Source organism: Scyliorhinus canicula, chromosome 12 (assembly GCF_902713615.1).
Source record: "Scyliorhinus canicula chromosome 12, sScyCan1.1, whole genome shotgun sequence".
In the NCBI taxonomy this organism is placed as follows: Eukaryota; Metazoa; Chordata; class Chondrichthyes; order Carcharhiniformes; family Scyliorhinidae; genus Scyliorhinus; species Scyliorhinus canicula.
Genome location: NC_052157.1, coordinates 96689008 through 96714842, shown reverse-complemented (window position 1 = coordinate 96714842; position 25835 = coordinate 96689008). Strand labels below are relative to the sequence as shown.

The 25835-nt window shown below is 57.1% G+C and overlaps 3 protein-coding genes across 3 annotated transcripts in view; all 3 read left to right on the top strand.

The window, feature by feature from the left end:
- The window catches only part of LOC119974303 (POU domain, class 2, transcription factor 2-like), a 430216-nt gene extending 428999 nt beyond the window's left edge, over window positions 1–1217 (top strand). Inside the window, exon 8 of the mRNA XM_038813076.1 lies at window positions 1212–1217. Within this exon, the coding sequence (XP_038669004.1) occupies window positions 1212–1217 (6 nt within the window). The remainder of the gene's footprint in view (window positions 1–1211) is intronic.
- A 1297-nt stretch (window positions 1218–2514) lies between these two features.
- LOC119974544 (glycogen synthase kinase-3 beta-like) overlaps window positions 2515–25835 on the top strand; it is a 40330-nt gene continuing 17009 nt past the window's right edge. The window contains exons 1-2 of the mRNA XM_038813524.1: window positions 2515–2766; window positions 2819–3055. Of these exons, the coding sequence (XP_038669452.1) occupies window positions 2968–3055 (88 nt within the window). The 5' untranslated portion in view covers window positions 2515–2766; window positions 2819–2967. The remainder of the gene's footprint in view (window positions 2767–2818; window positions 3056–25835) is intronic.
- On the top strand, window positions 11075–12401 carry LOC119974543 (protein FAM187B-like). The gene has a single exon (XM_038813523.1). It carries the CDS (start codon window positions 11153–11155, stop codon window positions 12269–12271), a length of 1119 nt encoding a protein of 372 aa, XP_038669451.1. The 5' UTR covers window positions 11075–11152; the 3' UTR covers window positions 12272–12401.

Below are 25835 nucleotides of genomic sequence, written 5' to 3'. Positions count from 1 at the left end.
CCCGCCCCTCTCTCTTTTACCCCAACACTCTCACTAAACCCGCACCTCTCTCTAACCCCGCCCCCTCTCTAGCCCCACCCTTCTCTCTCTAACCCCACCCCACTTGCTCTCATCCCGTTGCTCTCTCTAACCCCGCCCCTCTTTCTCTAACCCCACCCCTCTCTAACCTTACCCCTCTCTCTAACCCCACCCCTCTCCCTATAACCCTGCCCCTCTCTCTAAAGCCCCCCTCTCCCTCACTCCGCCCCTCTTTCTCCAACCCCAACCCTCTCCCTCTAACCCCGCCCCTCTCTCTAACCCTGCCCCTTTCTTTAACTCAACCCCGTTTTCTCTAACTCCGCCCCCTCAAACTCCACCCACTCTCTGTCACCCCACCCCCTCACTCTGTTATCCCATCCCTCCCACTCTAACCGCGCTCCCTCTCTAACCCCACCCCTCTCCCTATAACCCCGCCCCTCTCTCTAAACCCCCCCTCTCTCTCACTCCACCCCTCTCTAATCCCGTCCCTCTCTTCTCTCTAAACGGCCCCTCATTCCTTCAACTCTGCTCCTCTCTCTAACCCCGCCCCTCTCTCTAACCCCACCCCCTCTCTAACCCCACCCCCTCTCTAACCCCACCTCTCTCTCTAACCCCTCCCCCTCTCTAACCCCACCTCTCTCTCTAACCCCTCCCCCTCTCTAACCCCACCCCTCTCTCTAACCTCACCCCTCTCTCTAACCTCACCCCTCTCTCTAACCCCACCCCTCTCTCTAACCCCACCCTCTCTCTAACCCCACCCCTCTCTCTAACCCCACCCCTCTCTCTAACCCCACCCCTCTCTCTAACCCCACCCCTCTCTCTAACCCCACCCCTCTCTCTAACCCCACCCCTCTCTCTAACCCCGCCCCCTCTCTAACTCCGCCCCCTCCAACTCCACCCACTCTCTGTCACCCTGCCCCCTCACTCTGTTATCCCGTCTCTCCCACTCTAACCGCGCTCCCTCTCTAACTTCACCCCCTCTAAACCCGCCCCTCTCTCTAAACCCCCCCTCTCTCTCACTTCACCCCTCTCTAATCCCGCCCCTCTCTTCTCTCTAAACGGCCCCTCATTCCTTCAACTCTGCTCCTCTCTCTAACCCCGCCCCTCTGGGCTGAAAAGTGGCAGATGGAGTTTAACCCTCATATATGTGAGGTGATTCATTTTGGCAAGACAAATTTGAATGCGGATTACAGGGTTAACGGCAGGGTTTTGAAGAATGTGGAGCAGCAGAGAGACCTTGGGGTTCATGTCCATAGATCTCTGAAAGTTGCCACCCAAGTGGATAGAGCCGTGAAGAAGGCCTACAGTATGTTAGCATTTAGCAGGGGGATTGAGTTTAAGAGCCGTGAGGTTTTGCTGCAACTGTACAAGACCTTGGTTAGACCACATTTGGAGTATTGTGTGCAGTTCTGGTCACCTCATTGCAGGAGGGATGTGGAAGCATTGGGAAGAGTGCAAAGGAGATTTACCAGGATGCTGCCTGGTTTCGAGCGAAGGAGGATGAGAGGTGACTTAATTGAGGTGTGTAAGATGATGAGAGTGATAGAGTGGACGTTCAGCGACTTTTTCCTCGGGTGGATGTAGCTGTTACAAGTGGGCATAACTATAAGGTTCATGATGGAAGATATAGGAGGGATGTCAGAGGTAGGCTCTTTACTCAGAGAGTGGTTGGGGCGTGGAACGCACTCCCAGCTCTGGTAGTGGAGTCGGACACTTTAGGAACTTTCAAGCGGTTATTGGATCGGCATATGGAGTGCACGAGAATGATTGGGAGTAGGTTGATTTGATCTTAGTTTCAGACTAGTTCGGCACAACATCGTGGGCCGAAGGGCCTGTACAGTTCTATGTTCTCTCTCTCTCTAAACTGCCCATCTCTCCCTCTAATCCTGCCCCTCTTTCTAACCCTGCCCCCTCCCACTGTAACCCTGCCCCTCCCCCTCTAACCCCACCACTCCCTCTAACCCCACCCCCTCTCTCTAACCCCACCCCTCCCTCTAACCCCGCCCCCTCCCCCTCTAACCCCTCCCCCTCCCCCTCTAACCCCGCCCTCCCCCTCTAACCCCGCCCCTCCCTCTAACCCCGCCCCTCCCTCTAACCCCGCCCCTCCCTCTAACCCCACCCACCCCTCTAACCCCACCTACCCCTCTAACCCCACCCACCCCTCTAACCCCACCCCCTCCTCCCTCTAACCCCACCCCCTCCTCCCATCCCTCTCTCTAAGCCCGCCCCACTCTCTAACCATGCCCCTCTCTCTAACCCCACCCCTTCCTCTCTAACCCGCCCCTCCCTCTCTAACCCCGCCTCTCCCTCTCTAACCCCGCCCCTCTCTCTGAACCCGCCCTCTCTCTCTAGCCCCGCCCTCTCTCTCACCCCGCCTCTCTCTCTCTGTGTAAGCCCCGCCCCATCACCCGGATGTTAACGCGATGTTTGTTTCCCGGCATTCCCATATCTGATTTTGCTGGGCATGCGTACTTTCGCTTCCTCGTCGTGCTCTCTGGGGGTTGTAGTCCCCGCGCTGCGTCTGCGCTGCAGTAGCGGGTGGAGGAGGTGGCGGGAATGGGACTACAATCCCGCCAGGCAGTGCGGCCAGCAGCGAGAGAGGAGGACCTAGGACCCCAGGCCGGAGAGAGTGAGACGCCGAGGCCCAGAGCCCGGGCCGGAGAGGAAGAAAGAGAGGCCGAGGCCCAGAGCCCGGGCCGGAGAGAGGGAGAGGCCCAGAGCCCGGGCCGGAGAGAGGGAGAGGCCGAGGTCCCGGGCCGGACACTGAGGCCGAGGTCCCGGGCCGGACACTGAGGCCGAGGTCCCGGGCCGGACACTGAGGCCGAGGTCCCGGGCCGGACACTGAGGCCGAGGTCCCGGGCCGGACACTGAGGCCGTGGCCCTGGGCCCGACATTGAGGGAGAGGCCGAGGTCCCGGGCCGGACACTCCCGGGCCCTCCCCCCTCCATCATGAGCAGTAGCGGACGGCCCAGGACAACATCGTTCACCGAGGCCTCAGGAAACAGCAGCTCGCCCACTGCAGGAGCTGGGAAAAGCCGTGAGTACCCGGGCTAACCAGAGACTGACAGAGACGGGGGGGAGGGATGGAGCACTCTCTCCGGGTGCTCGGCTTTCCACCCACTGTCCAAAGATTTTTTTTTAAAAATTTAGATTAGCCAATTATTTTTTCCAATTAAGGGGCAATTTAGCGTGGCCAATCCACCTACTCTGCACATTTTTGGGTTGTGGGGGCGAAACCCACGCAGACACGGGGAGAACGTGCAAACTCCACACAGACAGTGACCCAGAGCCGGGATCGAACCTGGGACCTCAGCGTCGTGAGGCGGTTGTGCTAACCACTAGGCCACCGTGCTGCCCTTCCCACTGTCCAAAGATGTGCAGATTAAGTGGATTGGCCATGATCAATTGTCCATTAGGTGGGGTTGCAAAGGGATTTGGGTGGGGGATTGGGCCTAGGTAAGGTAGGCTGTCAAAGGGTCGGTGTTAATTCAATGGGCTGACTAGCCGCCTTCTGCATTGTTGAGATTCAATGAGAGAGACGGGGACCGCGAGGGGGATGATGAGGCAGAGAGGGGAACAGCGATGTCGGAGGAGATTGACAGGGACGAGGAGCCAGGGTGCATGCCTGGGCAGACAGGTGGGGGGAGGGGAGGTGTGATGGATGGACGGGGGCAGGGTTTCAGGGATGGGGGGAAGGCGGTTGGGCAGGGGAGGACGTGAAAAAGATGGATGGACAGCAAGAGCGGGTTGGGGTGGGGAACGAGATTGGGAGGGTTAGCCAGGTGACTGAGACTTAGAGAATGGAAAGTGTGGGGGAGCCAAAAAATGGAAGTCAGACAGTTGACTGGGTATGAGGAAGTGGCAGTTCCCTAGGATTTTAATGCTCCTCGGGTGTCATCATGTGCCATGTCCCAGGGGCTGGTGTGAAAGCATGTCATTCATACCCTGATTACTGGGTAACTGGCGTTTTAGGGCGAGAGGGAGCTGGGAGAATGGAAGCTCAAGTTGATTATTTGTTTGAACTGCTCTTTTCCCGTTGAAAGACTGAGCTAGATCATGTATCATCATCTAGCAGTCTTCCCCAAAACACTTCAGCCAATGAACTGCTGTTTAAAGTGCACTCACGGCTGTCATGTTGGTAACCAGACAGCCCATTTGTGCAAAGCAAGCTCCCACGCACAGCCAGATGACAATGACTGCTCACCTATTTTAGTGATGTTTAACAGTGTTCAAGCATGATTTAAACTGAAAGAAGAACTGATTTTGGTGGGGCTGAATGGCCACATTCTGCTCGTGTGCATTTGGAGATTGATGGGATACCAGAAACACTGAGTTACAGTGAAAATCCCCTGGTCGCCACATTCCGGCATCTGTTCGGGTACACAGAGGGAGAACTCGGAAGGTCCAAATTACCTAACCGCACTTTCAGGACTTGTGGGAGGAAACCCACGCAGACATGGAGAACGTGCAGAATCCGCACAGATAGTGACTCAAGCCAGGAATCGAACCTGGGACCCTGGCGCTGCGAATAATCACTGCTACCGTGCTACCCTGTTGGAACTAACAATCCAGCAGCAAGCACAGATAAGGGGCCTCATGTTAATATTCCCCTTGGAAGATACCGCCATGGCTACTGCAGCACTCTTTCAGCATTGAACTTCTGATGGTGCAGCACTCCCTCAGCACTGACTCTCTGACAGTGCATAGCTTCCTCACTGAACCCTCCCGCACAACTGTCCAGCCAGTGCGGTGTTCCTTCAGCCCTCTCTGGCAGGGCGACGTTCCTTCAGCCCTCTCTGGCAAGGCGGCGCTCCCTCGGTGGGCCCTGGCAGGGCGGCATTCCTTCAGCCCTCTCCGGCAGGGCGGCGCTCCCTCGGTGGGCCCTGGCAGGGCGGCGCTCCCTCGGTCGGCTCTGGCAGGGCGGCGCTCCCTCAGTCGGCTCTGGCAGGGTGGCGCTCCCTCGGTGGGCCCTGGCATGGTGGCGCTCCCTCGGTGGGCCCTGGCAGGGCGGCGCTCCCTCGGTGGGCTCTGGCAGGGCGGCGCTCCCTCGGTGGGCTCTGGCAGGGCGGCGCTCCCTCGGTCCGCTCTGGCAGGGCGGCGCTCCCTCGGTCCGCTCTGTCAGGGCGGCGCTCCCTCGGTCCGTTCTGGCAGGGCGGCGCTCCCTCGGTGGGCTCTGGCAAGGCGGCGCTCCCTCGGTGGGCCTTGGCAGGGCGGCGTTCCTTCAGCCCTCTCCGGCAGGGCGGCGCTCCCTCGGTGGGCTCTGGCAGGGTGGCGCTCCCTCGGTCCGCTCTGGCAGGGCGGTGCTCCCTCGGTCCGCTCTGGCAGGGCGGCGCTCCCTCGGTCCGCTCTGTCAGGGCGGCGCTCCCTCGGTCGGCCTCTGGCAGGGCGGCGCTCCCTCGGTCGGCCCCTGGCTGGGCGGCGCTCCCTCGGTCGGCCCCTGGCTGGGCGGCGCTCCCTCGGTCGGCCCCTGGCTGGGCGGCGCTCCCTCGGTCGGCCCCTGGCTGGGCGGCGCTCCCTCGGTCGGCCCCTGGCTGGGCGGCGCTCCCTCGGTCGGCCCCTGGCTGGGCGGCGCTCCCTCGGTCGGCCCCTGGCTGGGCGGCGCTCCCTCGGTCGGCCCCTGGCTGGGCGGCGCTCCCTCGGTCGGCCCCTGGCTGGGCGGCGCTCCCTCGGTCGGCCCCTGGCTGGGCGGCGCTCCTCCGCCCTGGTGGCGGGCCCCCTGGCTGGGCGGCGCTCCCTCGGTCGGCCCCTGGCTGGGCGGCGCTCCCTCGGTCGGCCCCTGCTGGGCGGCGCTCCCTCGGTCGGCCCCTGGCTGGGCGGCGCTCCCTCGGTCGGCCCCTGGCTGGGCGGCGCTCCCTCGGTCGGCCCCTGGCTGGGCGGCGCTCCCTCGGTCGGCCCCTGGCTGGGCGGCGCTCCCTCGGTCGGCCCCTTGGCTGGGCGGGCGCTCCCCTCGGTCGGGCCCTGGCTGGGCGGCGCTCCCTCGGTCGGCCCCTGGCTGGGCGGCGCTCCCTCGGTCGGCCCCTGGCTGGGCGGCGCTCCCTCGGCCGGCCCCTGGCTGGGCGGCGCTCCCTCGGTCGGCCCCTGGCTGGGCGGCGCTCACCTCGGTCGGCCCCTGGCTGGGCGGCGCTCCCTCGGTCGGCCCCTGGCTGGGCGGCGCTCCCTCGGTCGGCCCCTGGCTGGGCGGCGCTCCCTCGGTCGGCCCCTGGCTGGGCGGCGCTCCCTCGGTCGGCCCCTGGCTGGGCGGCGCTCCCTCGGTCGGCCCCTGGCTGGGCGGCGCTCCCTCGGTCGGCCCCTGGCTGGGCGGCGCTCCCTCGGTCCTGTCGCTCGGTCAGTACGGCATCCATAAGACATTGAAGCAGAAATAGGCCACTCGGCCCATCGAGTCTACTCCCGCCATTCTATAATGGGTGATATTTTTCTCTTCCTATTCTCCTTCCTTCTACCCACAACAGTGCAGCGCTGCCTCAGTACTGGCCCTCTGACAGTGCGACGCCCTCTCAGTACTGGCTCTCCGTCAATGCAGTACCCCCTTTGTCCTGACCCCCTGCCAGTGCGATGCTCCCTCAGTACTGATCCTCTGACAGTGCGACGCTCCCTCAGTACTGACCCTTCATCGCCTTCAGCTTACCACTAAGCATCATATATCGACCCCCCCACATCCGAAACTATTGTACCCACCTCAAATATCACCCACTTATTAATCAAGATCACAACCCCTCTAGTCTTTGTATCCAGCCCCGAGTGGAAGACCCATACAATAAACTAAACATATGCACACCCTCACTGCGCTTCCACCTATTGTTCTCTCACTCCCCTTCCCCCAGCTCATTACAAACAAATTCACTCATCTAACAATCCCCACACAATCACCCAGCTGAAAAAAAACAAACACCGAAACCCAAACAAGCACGTCTCCATCCCACAAAAGTCCACATCAAAGAAAAAGACATTGCGAACATCCACCAAAAAGAAAACCCCAAAAACGAAAAAACTCCCCCCCCCCACACTTCTTAAACAGAACTCAAAAACATGAGTAAAAATACAAAAGGGGTTAGCACAATTGCTTCACAGCTCCAGGGTCCCAGGTTCGATTCCCAGCTTGGGTCACTGTCTGTGTGGAGTCTGCACGTTCTCCCCGTGTCTGCGTGGGTTTCCTCCGGGTGCTCCGGTTTCCTCCCACAGTCCAAAGATGTGCAGGTTAGTTGGATTGGCCATGCTAAATTGCCCTTAGAATTGGCTGGGTTATGGGGATAGGGTGGAGATGTGGGCTTGGGTAGGGTGCTCTTTCCAAGAGCTGGTGCAGACTCGATGGGTTGAATGGCCTCCTTCTGTACTGTAAATTCTATGATTCTACATAAGCCAACAAGTTGCATCAAAGTTTGAGAGTTCTCAGCCACCCCATCAGTCCTTTTGTTTCGCGAAGTCTAGCGCGTCTTCGGGCGCCTCAAAATAATGATGCTGGTCCTCGTCTGACCCAGAGATGAGCTGATACAGGAGTCCAAATTTCACTTGTTTCTTGAAGAAGATTGACTTAACTTGGTTGAAGCCTGCCCTTTTCCGGCCACCTCCACACTCAGGTCCTGGTACACCCGCAGGACACTGTTGTCCCACTTACAGCCCCGCGTTCGCTTGGCCCACTGAAGAATACATTCCTTGTCTAGGAACCTGTGGAATCTCACCACCATTGCCCTCGGAGGGTCCCCGTTCGTGCCTTCCTCGCAAGCACTCTGTACGCCCTGTCCACCTCCAAGGGTCGGGGGAATGTCCCCTCCCCCAGCAGCTTTTCAAACATCCCTGCTACGTATGTCCCAGCATCAGCTCCCTCAGACCCCTCCGGGAGCCAGACAATTCCTAAGTTCTGCCGACGGGACCGATTCTCTAGGTCCTCCACCTTCTCCAGGAGCCTTTTCTGCTGGTCCCTCAGCATCCCCACCTCCAGCTCCACCGCTGTTTGATGCTCCTTCTGCTCAGCCAGAGCCTTCTGGATCGCCCGATCCTGGCCGTCCAATCTGTGCTCCAGCCGATCAATCGACTCTTTACTTGGGTCCAGGTAGTCCCGTTTCTGCTTGGCAAAGCCGTCCTGGGTGTGGGTGACCTGCATCAACTGCTCCATTGATCGCTGGGCCGACACACCAGCCGATCCTCAGCCATGCTGTCTCCAGCTGCAGCTTCAGCACAGCTCTTGCCTAATTTTTTATTTCTGCCTTTTTGTGCACTTCTGGTTCTTTTCTCTATACACCGATACGTGGAACGGTGCCCAAATGCCTCAGCCTTCAAATTTAACATTTAAAACCGGATAAAGTCAGGGGCGAAAGGTCCAAAAGTCCAACCAGAGCGGGAGCCACCAAATGTGTGACTTAGTCCTTTACAGCCGCCACCGGAAGTCCCAGTACTGGCCCTCTGACAGTGTAGCACTCCCTCGCTACTGACCCTCTGACAGTGTAGCACTCCCTCGCTACTGACCCTCTGACAGTGTAGCACTCCCTCGCTACTGACCCTCTGACAGTGTAGCACTCCCTCGCTACTGACCCTCTGACAGTGTAGCACTCCCTCGCTACTGACCCTCTGACAGTGTAGCACTCCCTCGCTACTGACCCTCTGACAGTGTAGCACTCCCTCGCTACTGACCCTCCGACAGTGCAGCAGTCCCTCAGTACTGACCCTCTGACAGTGCAGCACTCCCTCAGTACTGACCCTCTGACAGTGTGAGGCACCCTCAGTACTGACCCTCTGACAGTGCGAGGCACCCTCAGTACTGACCCTCTGACAGTGCGAGGCACCCTCAGTACTGACCCTCTGACAGTGCGAGGCACCCTCAGTACAGACCCTCTGACAGTGCAGCACTCACTCAGTACAGACCCTCTGACAGTGCAGTGTTCCCTCAGTACTGACCCTCCGACAATGCAGTAGCCCCTCAGTTCTGATGCTGACAGTGCAATGCTCTCTCAGTGCTGACCCACCGACTGTACAGCATTCCCTCAGTACTGGCCGTCCGACAGTGCAGCGCTGCCTCAGTACCGACCCTGTGACTGTCCAGCATTCCCTCAGTACCGACGCTCTGACAGTGCAGCACTTCCTCAGTACTGACCCTCTGACAGTGAAGCACACCCTCAGTACTGACCCCCCCCAGTGCAGCACTCTCTCAGTACTGACCCTCTGACAGTGAAGCACACCCTCAGTACTGACCCTCTGACAGTGAAGCACACCCTCAGTACTGACCCTCTGACAGTGCAGCACTCTCTCAGTATTGACCCTCTGACATTGTAGCGCTCCCTCAGCACTGACCCTCTGACAATGCAGCGCTACCTTAGCACTGACCCTCTGACAGTGCAGCACTACCTCAGTACTGACCCTCTGACAGTGCAGCACTCCCTCAGTACTGATCCTCTGACAGTGCAGCACTCCCTCAGTACTGACCCTCTGACAGTGCCGCACTCCCTCAGTACTGACCCTCTGACAGTGCAGCGCTCCCTCAGTACTGACCCTCAGTCAGTGCTGCATCCATAAGACATAGAAGCAGAATTAGGCCACTCGGCCCGTCGAGTCTGCTCCGCCATTCGATCATACCTGATATTTTTCTCAACCCCATTCTCCTGTCTTCTCCCCATAACAGTGCAGCACTCCCTCAGTACTGACCCTCCGACAGTTCAGTGTGCTCTCAGTACTGACCCTCCGACAGTGAAACACTCCCTCAGTACTGACCCTCTGACAGTGCAGCACTCCCTCAGTACTGACCCTCCGACAGTGCAGTGCGCTCTCAATACTGACCCTCCGACAGTGAAACACTCCCTCAGTACTGACCCTCTGACAGTGCAGCGCTCCCTCAGTACTGACCCTCTGACAGTGCAGCACTCACTCAGTACTGACCCTCTGACAGTGCGGCACTCCCTCAGTACTGACCCTCTGACAGTGCAGCACTCCCTCAGTACTGACCCTCTGACAGTGTAGCGCTCCCTCAGTACTGACCCTCTGACAGTGCAGCACTCCCTCAGTACTGACCCTCTGACAGTGCAGCACTCCCTCAGTACTGACCCTCTGACAGTGCAGCACTCCCTCAGTACTGACCCTCTGACAGTGTAGCGCTCCCTCAGCACTGACCCTCTGACAGTGTTGAACTCGCTCCTCCATGTGCTGCCTCCAACCATATCCTTCTCACATATCCATCTCTGTTTTTAAAAAAAATAAATTTAGAGTACCCAATTCATTTTTTCCAATTAAGGGGAAATGTAGTTTGGCCAATCCACCTAATCCATTTTTGGATTGTGAGGTCGAAACCAACGCAAACACGGGGAGAACTTGCAAACTCCACACGGACAGTGACCCAGAGCCGGGATCGAACCTGGGACCTTGGCACTGTGAGGCAGCAGGGCTAACCCACTGCGCCACCGTGCTGCCCTATATCCATCTCTGTTTACCTAATATGGTAGCTGCCTCTCCAGAGCCCCCATTCAAAATTCTCATCCCTACTTACCTGTCCATCTGTGGCCTGACCAACAATCTCGGTAACGTCTGCCAGATCCTACACCTCTCCCGCTCTCAAACCTCCTCCAGCTCCGACAACCCCCGTGATGTCAAAACTCCTCCAGTCCCAACAACCTTCCCAATTTGGAATCTCCTCCAGCCTCCACAATCCTTCTGATCTCAAAACGCCTCCAGCCTCTACAACACTCCCTATCTCTGCCACCTCCTCCAGCCCCTACAACACTCCCTATCTCTGCCACCTCCTCCAGCCCCTACAACACTCCCTATCTCTGCCACCTCCTCCAGCCCCTACAACATTCCCTATCTCTGTAACCTTCTCCAGCTATCCCCCCACATCCATCCCTATCATGGCAACCTCGTCCTCTTTGGACGAGCAGGCCCCTCAGTTCAAGGTCGATTAAGGAACAAATGCTAGCTTTGCCCAGCAGCACACTACTTTCATGAAGTGACAATCTGATACAAACTCTGAGGGTTACTGGGGTGAGAGAAGATGTCTGAGATTGGCCAGGAAGGTTGGGGCCGCGAGGGATTTGAAGATGAGGATGAGAATAGGCACTGTCAGCACTGATGTCACAATTCGGGGGCTGGGCGCCAGGGTGGTGGTGTGGGGACTGGTTTGTGTCAGGGCCTTCAGCAGAGCTTTGAGACGCCTGCCATGACTGGCCAAGTTCCGGTGCTGCTGTGCCTGGCTGTCCTGGCCATCTTTGGCACTGTTCCCAAGTTGTTGGAGGAGTCGGGTACGCCGGCCGTCCCCTGGATTCAGCTGCCGTTCATCTCGCACAATCCTTTGATCCTGAGGTGCCCGGGCGGACAGAGGAGCGGCCGTGTCTATTGGCAGTACACTAACGGCAGCGTGCTGACTGCGGGGAAGGCTAGCACCATCGCGGGGCCCTGGGCTGCCCGCTACTACCGGGGGCCCCTCAAGGAGCTGAAGCTACGCAGCCGGGTGCATTGGGACCAGTTGGAGATCCGGCCTGCCTGGGTGGGCGACTCGGGCCTTTACGTGTGCAAGGATGGTGGGCGTACACTGGCACGCTACCAGGTAGAGGTGCAGGATGCCACCCGTCTCCACGTCTCCCATGCCAGCCTCGGCCAGGGGGTTCTGGCCAAGCTCACCGTCCCTCAGCTGGCTCAGCTCTTCACCAGCTGGGGCCCCTGGCAGGCCTGCGACCGGTGCGGTGCCCCAGGTGAGCGCAAGCGGCTGGGCTACTGCTATGCCCGGGCAGTCTCCACTCCTGCGGGTCTGGCCGTGCCCTGTGGGCTGCTGGGGGTCGAGCTCCCCCGCCATGGCCCCGAGCTGAGGGTGGAGGTGTGCCAGGTGAACTGCCCTCTGCTCCCCCGCCCGGCCCTCCCGCCCACCCAGACCCGGCTGGCCCGGCCGGGGCAGAGCACGGAGCTGGCCTGCCAGGGGGCTTCCATCCACGTCCCTGTGTCCTGGCAGCGGGATGGGGTGCCCCTCACCCGGCTGGGGTTGCTTCGGCGCCGGGGCAACGCCGCCCATTCGCTCGATCCTCTCACCGGGGGTGCCACCTACCACATTGCCCGGGTGTCTGCCTCGGACCGCGGTCTGTACCGCTGTCTGGTCAATGGTCGACAGGCCTCTGCCTTCCGCTTGGATCTGCCCGCTGTGCCGCATCGCCGACGCTTTGACATGGGCCGCCTGCTGGCAGTGGCCCGGGCACTGGTTGCTACCTTTGCCGCCCTCTTTGTGAGCAGTGCCATTCTGGAGCTGGTGGGCTGCTCCTCCGACTCGACTCACCACCTGTGCTACTAAAATGCCTGTCTAACTCCATCGTTGGCCTGCTGCTGCTGAGGCAATGGATTCTCCCGCATGACACTCTAATTCCCATTCTCGTTGGGCAGGAGATTTGACAGCCAAAATCATTAAACAGTTTATATATTGATCATGAAGTGGATCTGACTCCATTTGTTGACTTGCAAGTATCCCGTCAGACATGAGCCAGTGTGGTAAGGGCTGTTCTTGGTGCCTCTGCCTACCCACCCGCTCAATATTTCCCAATATGCCAGTGAGCAGGGGGAGCCATGTGTGCTCAGTGTGAGGAGCATGAGCTGTGACGTGTGCATCGCGCCACCATCCCGGAGTCTCTCTGTGTCAGACTGTCTGGTCACCTGTGATGCAGGGGGGGATAGTGCGTGTGGTCCCGTGTTTCCTTGCCCCTCTCTTTCCCACCCACCCACCCCATTACTCGGCTCGCAATCTGCCCCCGTCACGTTGTCCCCATCACATTGTCCCCCTCTCATCCCACCCCACCTCCATAGACCCTGCCCTGCCCCACTACCCTCTCCCCTTGCCCTATTGTTTTCTGTTGAATGGGTAACAGAGGGTCATGTTGATGTCACAGAGGAGTTGAGAGCTGCCAATTGTGTTGGATCATTCAGCACGATGGCCGCTTGAGTAGGATGCCTCTCTTAGAAGGAAAGTTTGGACAATGGTTTTTTTTGGGTGCTGTGGTGTTTATGGGCTGGAAATGCCTTCAATTTTTGAGACTTTTGGTGTTATTGAGCAGGAAATGTCTTGTTTTTTTGGGAGTTGTGGTGTTATTGAGTGGGAAATGTGGACTTGCAGGCGTCCTGTTTTGAAGGCATGTCTTGGCGTGGCGTGACGCTGCTCTGGTGTGTCGAGAGCAGTGTCTCTCTTTGTCCTGTGGATTCTGGAGCATGCTCTCTCCTAGACCTTTCTCCGTGTTGACCCATGACAGTAATTCTTGCCATGATATGGAGATGCCGGCGTTAGACTGGGGTGAGCACAGTAAGAAGTCTTACAGCACCAGGTTAAAGTCCAACAGGTTTGTTTCAAACACTAGCTTTCGGAGCACTGCTCCTTTCTCAGGTGAAGGAGCTGTGCTCCGAAAGCTAGTGTTTGAAACAAACCTGTTGGACTTTAACCTGGTGCTGTAAGACTTCTTACAGTAATTCTTGCCTCAGTGGCTAACAATTTCACCTCTTGATGGTCCCTCCATCACGAAAGCCCAGAAAGCCAAGTCTTGAAGTTGAGCGAGTGTCTGCTCTGTCAGGTGGATATGAAAGAATCCACGGCCGTTATTGGAGGGCCGCAGACAGACTGTATCTTTAGTCCCACATTTCAAAGCCAATTATTTGGCCAGTGTCACATTGTTTTTGTGTGGGATCATGCCATATGCGTGTTGCTTGCCTGTACAATGACAGTTAGCCGATGAGGAAACACAACATCCAGTGGCGGGAGGGATCTTTGGGGCTCTTGGCAGTTGTAAAGTGAGCTGGATGAGGGAAAGTTTGACTTTTGTCATTCTTCAGTAGAATGTGACTGCTTCAGTCTCTGTCCGCTCCTCAATCAGAAACCCTAGTGGTTAAAGCCCCACTAGTTAAGACCCATCCTTGATCATAGACACTGCTAATTCAAGCCCCTCCCTGACAACTCTCCCTGCTGATCCAAGCTCCTCCTCGATCACTCTCCCCTTCATTCAAGCCCCTCCACGGCCACTCTTCCCGCTGGTTAAAGCCCCTCCTTAATCAACGCCCCACTGGCTAAGACCCATCCTTGATCATAGACCCCGTTGATTCAAGTCCCTCCACGACCACACTCCCTGCGAGTTTAAATCCCCTGCTCGATCAGTTTCCCCGCTGGTTAAAGCCCCTCCTTGACCACTCTCCCCGCTGGTTAAATCCCCTCCTCGATCAATTTCCCCGCTGGTTAAAGCCACTCCTCCACCAGTCTCCCTGCTGGTTAAAGCCCCTCCTTGACCACTCTCCCCGCTGGTTAAAGCCCCTCCTCGATCAGTCTCCCCGTTGGTTGAAGCCCCTCCTCGATCACTAAGATGATTACGAAAATGAGTGGTAAAGCAAAAAGTGCAGAGGATACCGGAAGTCTGCAGAGGGATTTGGATAGGTTAAGTGAATGGGGTAGGGTCTGGCAGATGGAATACAATGTTGACAAATGTGAGGTTATCCATTTTGGTAGGAATAACAGCAAAAGGGATTATTATTTCAGTGAAAAAATATTAAAACATGCTGCTGTGCAGAGAGACCTGGGTGTGCTAGTACATGAGTCACAAAAAGTTGGTTTACAGGTGCAACAGGTGATTAAGAAGGCAAATGAAGTTTTGTCCTTCATTGTTAGACGGATGGAGTTTAAGACTAGGGAGGTTATGCTGCAATTGTATAAGGTGTTAGTGAGGCCACACCTGGAGTATTGTGTTCAGTTTTGGTCTGCTTACCTGAGAAAGGACGTACTGGCACTGGAGGGTGTGCAGAGGAGATTCATTAGGTTAATCCCAGAGCTGAAGGGGTTGGATTATGAGGAGAGGTGGAATTTAGAAGGATGAGGGGGGATCTTACAGAACCATATAAAATTATGAAGGGAATAGATAGGATAGATGTGGGCAGGTTGTTTCCACTGGCGGGTGAAAGCAGAACTGGGGGCATAGAATCAAAATAAGGGGAAGTAGATTTAGGACTGAGTTTAGGAGGAACTTCTTCGCCCAAAGGGTTGTGAATCTATGGATTCCTTGCCGAGTGAAGCAGTTGAGGCTCCTTCATTAAATGTTTTTCGGATAAAGATAGCTAGTTTTTTGAAGAATAAAGGGAATAAGCGTCATGGTGTTCGGGCGGGAAAGTGGAGAGGAGTCCACAAAAGATGAGGCATGATCTCATTGAATGATCGGAGCAGGTTCGAGGGGCCAGATGGCCGACTCCTGCTCCTAGTTAAAGCCCCTCCTCGATCAGTCTCCCCGCTGGTTAAAGCCCCTCCTCGATCAGTCGCTGTGCTGGTTAAAGCCCCTCCTCGATCAGTATCTGCTGGTTAAAGCCCCACCTCTATCAGTCTCCCCGGTGGTTAAAGCCCCTCCTGGATCAGTCTCCCCGCTGGTTAAAGCCTCCCCTCGATCAGTCTCCCCGCTGGTTAAAGCCCCTCATCGATCAGTCTCCCCGTTGGTTAAAGTCCTTCCTCGATCAGTCTCCCCGCTGGATAAAGCCCCTCCTCGATCAGTCTCCCCGCTGGTTAAAGCCCCTCCTCGATCAGTCTCCCCGTTGCTTAAAGCCCCTCCTCGATCAGTCTCCCCGTTGCTTAAAGCCCCTCCTCGATCAGTCTCCCCGCTGGTTAAAGCCCCTCCTCGATCAGTCCCGCTGCTGGTTAAAGCCCCTCCTCGATCAGTCTCTCTACTGGTTAAAGCCCCTCCTCGATCAGTCTCGCCGCTGGTTAAAGCTCCTCCTCGATCAGTCTCTCTACTGGCTAAAGCCCCTCCTCGATCAGTGGCTCTGCTGGTCAAAGCCCCTCCTCGATCAGTATCCCAGCTGATTAAAGCTCCTCCTCGATCAGTGTCCCCGCTGGTTAAAGCCACTCCTCGATCAGTGTCCCCGCTGGTTAAAGCCTCTCCTCGATCAGTCTCCCCGCTGGTTAAAGCTCCTCATCGATCAGTCGCTGTGCTGGTTAAAGCTCCTCCTCGATCAGTTTCTCTGCTGGTTAAAGCCCCTCCTCGATCAGTATCCCCGCTGGTGAAAGCTCCTCCTCGATCAGTTTCTCTGCTGGTTAAAGCTCCTCATCGATCAGTCACCCCGCTGGTTAAGCCCCTCATCGAAAATTCTCCCCGTTGCTTCAAGCCCCTCCTCAATCAGTCGCTCTGCAGGTTAAAGCCCCTCCTCGATCAGTCTCCCCGCTGGTTAAAGCCCCTCCTCAATCAGTCGCTCTGCAGGTTAAAGCCCCTCCTCGATCAGTCTCCCCGCTGGTTGAAGCCCCTCCTCAATCAGTCTCCCCGCTGGTTAAAGCCCCTCCTCGATCAGTCGCTCTGCAGGTTAAAGCCCCTCCTCGATCAGTCTCCCCGCTGGTTAAAGCCCCTCTTCGATCAGTCGCTCTGCAGGTTAAAGCCCCTTCTTCGATCAGTCTCCCCGCTGGTTAAAGCCCCTCCTCGATCAGTCGATCTGCAGGTTAAAGCCCCTCCTCGATCAGTCGCTCTGCTGGTTAAAGCCACTCCTCGATCAGTCGCTGTGCTGGTTAAAGCCCCTCCTCGATCAGTCTCCTCGTTGGTTAAAGCCCCTCCTCGATCAGTCTCCTAGCTGGTTAAAGCCCCTCCTCGATCAGTCCCCCGCTAGTTAAAGCCCCTCCTCGATCAGTCTCCCCGCTGGTTAAAGACCCTCCTCGATCAATCGCTGTGCTGGTTAAAGCCCCCCTCGTTCAGTCTCCTCGCTGGTTAAAACCCCTCCTCGATCAGTCTCCTAGCTGGTTAAAGACCCTCCTCGATCAATCGCTGTGCTGGTTAAAGCTCCTCCTCGATCAGTCTCTCTACTGGTTAAAGCCCCTCCTCGATCAATGGCTCTGCTGGTCAAAGCCCCTCCTCGATCAGTCGCTCTGCTGGTTAAAGCTCCTCATCGATCAGTCTCCCCGCTGGTTAAAGCTCCTCATCGATCAGTCGCTCTGCTGGTTAAAGCTCCTCATCGATCAGTCTCCCCGCTGGTTCAAGCCCCTCCTCGATCAGTCTCCCTGCTGGTTAAAGCCCCTCCTCGATCAGTATCCCCGCTGGTTAAGGCTCCTCCTCGATCAGTTTCTCTGCTGGTTAAAGCTCCTCATCGATCAGTCTCCCCGCTGGTTAAGCCCCTCATCGAAAATTCTCCCCGTTGCTTAAAGCCCCTCCTAAATCAGTCGCTCTGCAGGTTAAAGCCCTCCTCGATCAGTCTCCCCGCTGGTTAAAGCCCCTCCTCGATCTGACTCGCTGCTGGTTAAAGCCCCTCCTCGATCAGTCGCTGTGCTGGTTAAAGCCCCTCCTCTATCAGTCTCGCTGCTGGTTAAAGCCCCTCCTCGATCAGTCTCCCCGCTGGTTAAAGCCCCTCATCGATCAGTCTCCCCGCTGGATAGAGCCCCTCCTCGATCAGTCTCCAAGCTGGTTAAAGCCCGTCCTCGATCAGTCTCCCCGCTGGTTAAAGCCCCTCCTCGATCAGTCTCCCCGCTGGTTAAAGCCCCTCCTCGATCAGTCTCCCCGCTGGTTAAAGCCCCTCCTTAATCAGTCTCCTCGCTGGTTAAAGCCCCTCCTCGATCAGTCTCCTAGCTGGTGAAAGCCCCTCCTCGATCAGTCTCCTAGCTGGTTAAAGACCCTCCTCGATCAGTCTCCTCGCTGGTTAAAGCCCCACCTCGATCAGTCTCCTCGCTGGTTAAAGCCCCTCCTCGATCAGTCTCCTCGCTGGTTAAAGACCCTCCTTGATCAGTGTGTCTGCCGGTTAAAGGCCCTCCTCGATGAGTCTCTCTGCAGGTGAAAGCCCCTCCTCGATCAGTCGCAGTGCTGGTTAAAGCCCCTCGATCAGTCGCAGTGCTGGTTAAAGCCCCTCCTCGATCAGTCGCAGTGCTGGTTAAAGCCCCTCCTCAATCAGTCACCGCGCTGGTTAAAGTTCCTCCTCGATCAGTCTCCCCGCTGGTTAAAGACCCTCCTCGATCAATCGCTGTGCTGGTTAAAGCCGCTCCTCGATCAGTCTCCTCGCTGGTTAAAGCCCCTCCTCGATCAGTCTCCTCGCTGGTTAAAGCCCCCCTCGATCAGTCTCCCCGTTGGTTAAAGCCCCTCATCGATCACTCTCCCCGCTGGTTAAAGTTCCTCCTCAATCAGTCTCCCCGCTGGTTAAAGCCTCCCCTCAATCAGTCTCCCCGCTGGTTAAAGCCCCCCTCGATCAGTCTCCTCGCTGGTTAAAGCCCCTCCTCGATCAGTCTCCCCGTTTGTTAAAGCCCCTCCTCGATCAGTCTCCCCGCTGGTTAAAGCCCCTCCTCGATCAGTCCCGCTGCTGGTTAAAGCCCCTCCTCGATCAGTCTCTCTACTGGTTAAAGCCCCTCCTCGATCAGTCTCGCCGCTGGTTAAAGCTCCTCCTCGATCAGTCTCTCTACTGGTTAAAGCCCCTCCTCGATCAGTGGCTCTGCTGGTCAAAGCCCCTCCTTGATCAGTCTCCCAGCTGATTAAAGCTCCTCCTCGATCAGTGTCCCCGCTGGTTAAAGCCCCTCCTCGATCAGTGTCCCCGCTGGTTAAAGCCCCTCCTCGATCAGTGTCCCCGCTGGTTAAAGCCCCTCCTCGATCAGTCTCCCCGATGGTTAAAGCTCCTCATCGATCAGTCGCTCTGCTGGTTAAAGCTCCTCCTCGATCAGTTTCTCTGCTGGTTAAAGCTCCTCATCGATCAGTCTCCCCGCTGGTTAAGCCCCTCATCGAAAATTCTCCCTGTTGCTTCAAGCCCCTCCTCAATCAGTCGCTCTGCAGCTTAAAGCCCCTCCTCGATCAGTCTCCCCACTGGTTAAAGCCCCTCCTCGATCAGTCGCTCTGCAGGTTAAAGCCCCTCCTCGATCAGTCTCCTCGCTGGTTAAAGCCCCTCCTCGATCAGTCGCTGTGCTGGTTAAAGCCCCTCCTCGATCAGTGGCTCTGCTGGTCAAAGCCCCTCCTCGATCAGTCTCCTCGCTGGTTAAAGCCCCTCCTCGATCAGTCTCCTAGCTGGTTAAAGACCCGCCTCGATCAGTCTCCGCGCTGGTTAATGCTCCTCCTTGATCAGTCTCCGCGCTGGTTAAAGTTCCTCCTCGATCAGTCTCCCCGCTGGTTAAAGACCCTCCTCGATCAGTCTCCCCGCTGGTCAAAGCCCCCCTCGTTCAGTCTCCTCGCTGGTTAAAGCCCCTCCTCGATCAGTCGCTGTGCTGGCTAAAGCCCCCCTCGATCAGTCTCCGCGCTGGTTAAAGTTCCTCCTCAATCAGTCTCCCCGTTTGTTAAAGCCCCTCCTCGATCAGTCTCCCCGATGGTTAAAGCTCCTCATCGATCAGTCGCTCTGCTGGTTAAAGCTCCTCCTCGATCAGTTTCTCTGCTGGTTAAAGCTCCTCATCGATCAGTCTCCCCGCTGGTTAAGCCCCTCATCGAAAATTCTCCCTGTTGCTTCAAGCCCCTCCTCAATCAGTCGCTCTGCAGGTTAAAGCCCCTCCTCGATCAGTCTCCCCGCTGGTTAAAGCCCCTCCTCGATCAGTCGCTCTGCAGGTTAAAGCCCCCCCTCGATCAGTCTCCTCGCTGGTTAAAGCCCCTCCTCGATCAGTCGCTGTGCTGGTTAAAGCCCCTCCTCGATCAGTGGCTCTGCTGGTCAAAGCCCCTCCTCGATCAGTCTCCTCGCTGGTTAAAGCCCCTCCTCGATCAGTCTCCTAGCTGGTTAAAGACCCGCCTCGATCAGTCTCCGCGCTGGTTAAAGTTCCTCCTCGATCAGTCTCCCCGCTGGTTAAAGACCCTCCTCAATCAGTCTCCCCGTTTGTTAAAGCCCCTCCTCGATCAGTCTCCCCGCTGGTTAAAGCCCCTCCTCGTTCAGTCCCGCTGCTGGTTAAAGCCCCTCCTCGATCAGTCTCGCCGCTGGTTAAAGCTCCTCCTCGATCAGTCTCTCTACTGGTTAAAGCCCCTCCTCGATCAGTGGCTCTGCTGGTCAAAGCCCCTCCTCGATCAGTCTCGCCGCTGGTTAAAGCTCCTCCTCGATCAGTCTCTCTACTGGTTAAAGCCCCTCCTCGATCAGTGGCTCTGCTGGTCAAAGCCCCTCCTCGATCAGTCTCGCCGCTGATTAAAGCTCCTCCTCGATCAGTGTCCCCGCTGGTTAAAGCCCCTCCTCGATCAGTCTCCCCGCTGGTTAAAGCCCCTCCTTGATCAGTCTCCCCGATGGTTAAAGCTCCTCATCGATCAGTCGCTCTGCTGGTTGAAGCTCCTCATCGATCAGTCTCCCCGCTGGTTAAAGCTCCTCATCGATCAGTCGCTCTGCTGGTTGAAGCTCCTCATCGATCAGTCTCCCCGCTGGTTAAAGCCCCTCCTCGATCAGTCTCCCTGCTGGTGAAAGCCCCTCCTCGATCAGTATCCCCGCTGGTTAAGGCTCCTCCTCGATCAGTTTCTCTGCTGGTTAAAGCTTCTCATCGATCAGTCTCCCCGCTGGTTAAGCCCCTCATCGAAAATTCTCCCCGTTGCTTAAAGCCCCTCCTCAATCAGTCGGTCTGCAGGTTAAAGCCCCTCCTCTATCAGTCTCGCTGCTGGTTAAAGCCCCTCCTCTATCAGTCTCGCTGCTGGTTAAAGCCCCTCCTCGATCAGTCGCTGTGCTGGTTAAAGCCCCTCCTCGATCAGTCTCCCCGCTGGTTAAAGCCCTCCTCGATCAGTCTCCCCGTTGCTTAAAGCCCCTCCTCGATCAGTCTCCCCGCTGCTTAAAGCCCCTCCTCGATCAGTCTCCCCGCTGCTTAAAGCCCCTCCTCGATCAGTCTCCCCGCTGGTTAAAGCCCCTCCTCGATCAGTCTCCCCGCTGGTTAAAGCCCCACCTCGATCAGTCTCCGTGCTGGTTAAAGCCCCTCCTCGATCAGTCTCCCCGCTGGTTAAACCCCACCTCGATCAGTCTCCTCCCTGGTTAAAGCTCCTCCTCGATCAGTCTCGCTGCTGGTTAAAGCCCCTCCTGATCAGTCTCCACGCTGGTTAAAGCCCCTCCTCGATCAGTCTCCCCGTTGCTTAAAGCCCCTCCTCGATCAGTCTCCTCGCTGGTTAAAGCCCCTCCTCGATCAGTCTCCCCGCTGGTTAAAGCTCCTCCTCGATCAGTCTCGCTGCTGGTTAAAGCCTCCCCTCGATCAGTCGCTGTGCTGGTTAAAGACCCTCCTCGATCAGTCTCCCCGCTGGTTAAAGCCCCACCTCGATCAGTCTCGCTGCTGGTTAAAGCCCCTCCTCGATCAGTCTCCTCGCTGGTTAAAGCTCCTCGATCAGTCTCGCTGCTGGTTAAAGCCCCTCCTCGATCTGTCTCCTCGCTGGTTAAAGCTCCTCCTCGATCAGTCTCGCTGCTGGTTAAAGCCCCTCCTGATCAGTCTCCCCGCTGGTTAAAGCCCCTCCTCGATCAGTCTCCTCGCTGGTTAAAGCCTCCCCTCGATCAGTCGCTGTGCTGGTTAAAGCTCCTCCTCGATCAGTCTCGCTGCTGGTTAAAGCCCCTCCTCGATCTGTCTCCTCGCTGGTTAAAGCTCCTCCTCGATCAGTCTTGCTGCTGGTTAAAGCCCCTCCTCGATCTGTCTCCTCGCTGGTTAAAGCTCCTCCTCGATCAGTCTCCCCGCTGGTTAAAGCCCCTCCTCGATCAGTCTCCTTGCTGGTTAAAGCCCCTCCTCGATCAGTCTCGCTGCTGGTTAAAGCCCCTCCCTGATCAGTCTACCCGCTGGTTAAAGCCTCCCTTGGATCAGTCTCCCCGCTGGTTAAAGCCGCTCCTCGATCAGTCTCCCTGTTGGTTAAAGCCCCTCCTCGATCAGTCTCCCCGCTGGATAAAGCCCCTCCTCGATCAGTCTCGCTGCTGGTTAAAGCAACTGCTCGATCTGTCTCCTCGCTGGTTAAAGCCCCTCCTCGATCAGTCTCCTCGCTGGATAAAGCCCCTCCTCGATCAGTCTCCCCGCTGGTTAAAGCCCCTCCTCGATCAGTCTCCCCGCTGGTTAAAGCCCCTCCTCGACCCGTCTCCCCGCTGGTTAAAGCCCCTCCTCGATCAGTGTCCCCGCTGGTTAAAGCCCCTCCTCGATCAGTCTCCCCGATGGTTAAAGCTCCTCATCGATCAATTGCTCTGCTGTTTAAAGCCCCTCCTCGATCAGTATCCCCGCTGGTTAAAGCTCCTCCTCGATCGGTTTCTCTGCTGGTTAAAGGTCCTCATCATCAGTCTCCCCGCTGGTTAAAGCCCCTCATCGAAAAGTCTCCCCGTTGCTTAAAGCCCCTCCTCGATCAGTCGCTCTGCAGGTTAAAGCCCCTCCTCGATCAGTCTCCCCGTTGCTTAAAGCCCCTCCTCGATCTGTCTCGCTGCTGGTTAAAGCCCCCCCTCGATCAGTCTCGCTGCTGGTTAAAGCCCCTCCTCGATCAGTCGCTGTGCTGGTTAAAGCCCCTCCTCGATCAGTCTCACTGCTGGTTGAAGCCCCTCCTCGATCAGTCGCTGTGCTGGTTAAAGCCCCTCCTCAATCAGTCTCCCCGCTGGTTAAAGCCCCACCTCGATCAGTCTCGCTGCTGGTTAAAGCCCCTCCCTGATCAGTCTACCCGCTGGTTAAAGCCTCCCTTGGATCAGTCTCCCCGCTGGTTAAAGCCGCTCCTCGATCAGTCTCCCTGTTGGTTAAAGCCCCTCCTCGATCAGTCTCCCCGCTGGATAAAGCCCCTCCTCGATCAGTCGCTGTGCTGGTTAAAGCCCCTCCTCAATCAGTCTCCCCGCTGGTTAAAGCCCCTCCTCAATCAGTCTCCCCGCTGGTTAAAGCCCCACCTCGATCAGTCTCGCTGCTGGTTAAAGCCCCTCCTCGATCAGTCTCCTCGCTGGTTACAGCTCCTCGATCAGTCTCGCTGCTGGTTAAAGCCCCTCCTCGATCTGTCTCCTCGCTGGTTAAAGCTCCTCCTCGATCAATCTCGCTGCTGGTTAAAGCCCCTCCTGATCAGTCTCCCCGCTGGTTAAAGCCCCTCCTCAATCAGTCTCCTCGCTGGTTAAAGCCTCCCCTCGATCAGTCGCTGTGCTGGTTAAAGCTCCTCCTCGATCAGTCTCGCTGCTGGTTAAAGCCCCTCCTCGATCTGTCTCCTCGCTGGTTAAAGCTCCTCCTCGATCAGTCTCGCTGCTGGTTAAAGCCCCTCCTCGATCTGTCTCCTCGCTGGTTAAAGCTCCTCCTCGATCAGTCTCCCCGCTGGTTAAAGCCCCTCCTCGATCAGTCTCCTTGCTGGTTAAAGCCCCTCCTCGATCAGTCTCGCTGCTGGTTAAAGCCCCTCCCTGATCAGTCTACCCGCTGGTTAAAGCCTCCCTTGGATCAGTCTCCCCGCTGGTTAAAGCCGCTCCTCGATCAGTCTCCCTGTTGGTTAAAGCCCCTCCTCGATCAGTCTCCCCGCTGGATAAAGCCCCTCCTCGATCAGTCTCGCTGCTGGTTAAAGCAACTGCTCGATCTGTCTCCTCGCTGGTTAAAGCCCCTCCTCGATCAGTCTCCTCGCTGGATAAAGCCCCTCCTCGATCAGTCTCCCCGCTGGTTAAAGCCCCTCCTCGATCAGTCTCCCCGCTGGTTAAAGCCCCTCCTCGACCCGTCTTCCCGCTGGTTAAAGCCCCTCCTCGATCAGTGTCCCCGCTGGTTAAAGTCCCTCCTCGATCAGTCTCCCCGATGGTTAAAGCTCCTCATCGATCAATTGCTCTGCTGTTTAAAGCCCCTCCTCGATCAGTATCCCCGCTGGTTAAAGCTCCTCCTCGATCAGTTTCTCTGCTGGTTAAAGGTCCTCATCATCAGTCTCCCCGCTGATTAAAGCCCCTCATTGAAAAGTCTCCCCGTTGCTTAAAGCCCCTCCTCGATCAGTCGCTCTGCAGGTTAAAGCCCCTCCTCGATCAGTCTCCCCGTTGCTTAAAGCCCCTCCTCGATCTGTCTCGCTGCTGGTTAAAGCCCCCCCTCGATCAGTCTCGCTGCTGGTTAAAGCCCCTCCTCGATTAGTCGCTGTGCTGGTTAAAGCCCCTCCTCGATCAGTCTCACTGCTGGTTAAAGCCCCTCCTCGATCAGTCGCTGTGCTGGTTAAAGCCCCTCCTCAATCAGTCTCCCCGCTGGTTAAAGCCTCCCCTGGATCAGTCTCCCCGCTGGTTAAAGCCCCTCCTCGATCCGTCTCCCCCCTGGTTAAAGTTCTTCCTCGATCAGTCTCCCCGCTGGTTAAAGCCCCTCCTCGATCAGTCTCCCCGCTGGTTAATGCTCCTCCTCGATCAGTCTCCCCGCTGGTTAAAGCCCCTCCTCGATCAGTCGCTGTGCTGGTTAAAGCCCCTCCTCGATCAGTCTCCTCGCTGGTTAAAGCCCCTCCTCGATCAGTCTACCCGCTGGTTAAAGCCTCCCTTGGATCAGTCTCCCCGCTGGTTAAAGCCCCTCCTCGATCAGCCTCCCCATTGGTTAAAGCCCCTCCTCGCTCAGTCTCCCCGCTGGATAAAGCCCCTCCTCGACCAGTCTCCCCGCTGGTTAAAGCCCCTCCTCGATCAGTCTCCCGGCTGGTTGAAGCCCCTCCTCGATCAGTCTCCCTGCTGGTTAAAGCCCCTCCTCGATCAGTCTCCCCGCTGGCTAAAGCCCCTCCTCGATCAGTCGCTGTGCTGATTAAAGCCCCTCCTCAATCAGTCTCCCCGCTGGTTAAAGCCTCCCCTCGATCAGTCTCCCCCCTGGTTAAAGCCCCTCCTCGATCAATCTCCCCGATGGTTAAAGCCCCTCCTCGATCAGTCTCGCTGCTGATTAAAGCCTCCCCTCGATAATTTGTTGTGCTGGTTAAAGCCCCTCCTCGATCAGTCTCCTCGCTGGTTAAAGCTCCTCCTCGATCAGTCTCGCTGCTGGTTAAAGCCCCTCCTGATCAGTCTCCCCGCTGGTTAAAGCCCCACCTCGATCAGTCTCGCTGCTGGTTAAAGCCCCTCCTCGATCAGTCTCCTCGCTGGTTAAAGCTCCTCCTCGATCAGTCTCGCTGCTGGTTAAAGCCTCCCCTCGATCAGTCGCTGTGCTGGTTAAAGACCCTCCTCGATCAGTCTCCCCGCTGGTTAAAGCCCCACCTCGATCAGTCTACCCGCTGGTTAAAGCTCCTCGATCAGTCTCGCTGCTGGTTAAAGCCCCTCCTCGATCAGTCTCCTCGCTGGTTAAAGCTCCTCCTCGATCAGTCTCGCTGCTGGTTAAAGCCTCCCCTCGATCAGTCGCTGTGCTGGTTAAAGCTCCTCGATCAGTCTCGCTGCTGGTTAAAGCCCCTCCTCGATCAGTCGCTGTGCTGGTTAAAGCTCCTCCTCGATCAGTCTCGCTGCTGGTTAAAGCCTCCCCTCGATCAGTCGCTGTGCTGGTTAAAGCTCCTCCTCGATCAGTCTCCCCGCTGGTTAAAGCCCCTCCTCGATCAGTCGCTGTGCTGGTTAAAGCTCCTCCTCGATCAGTCTCCCCGCTGGTTCAAGCCCTCCTCGATCAGTCTCCGCGTTGCTTAAAGCCCCTCCTCGATCAGTCTCCCCGCTGGTTAAAGCCCCTCCTCGATCAGTCTCGCTGCTGGTTAAAGCCCCTCCTCGATCTGTCTCCTCGCTGGTTAAAGCCTCCCCTCGATCAGTCGCTGTGCTGGTTAAAGCTCCTCCTCGATCAGTCTCGCTGCTGGTTAAAGCCCCTCCTCGATCTGTCTCCTCGCTGGTTAAAGCTCCTCCTCGATCAGTCTCGCTGCTGGTTAAAGCCCCTCCTCGATCTGTCTCCTCGCTGGTTAAAGCTCCTCCTCGATCAGTCTCCCCGCTGGTTAAAGCCCCTCCTCGATCAGTCTTGCTGCTGGTTAAAGCCCCTCCCTGATCAGTCTACCCGCTGGTTAAAGCCTCCCTTGGATCAGTCTCCCCGCTGGTTAAAGCCGCTCCTCGATCAGTCTCCCCGCTGGTTAAAGCCGCTCCTC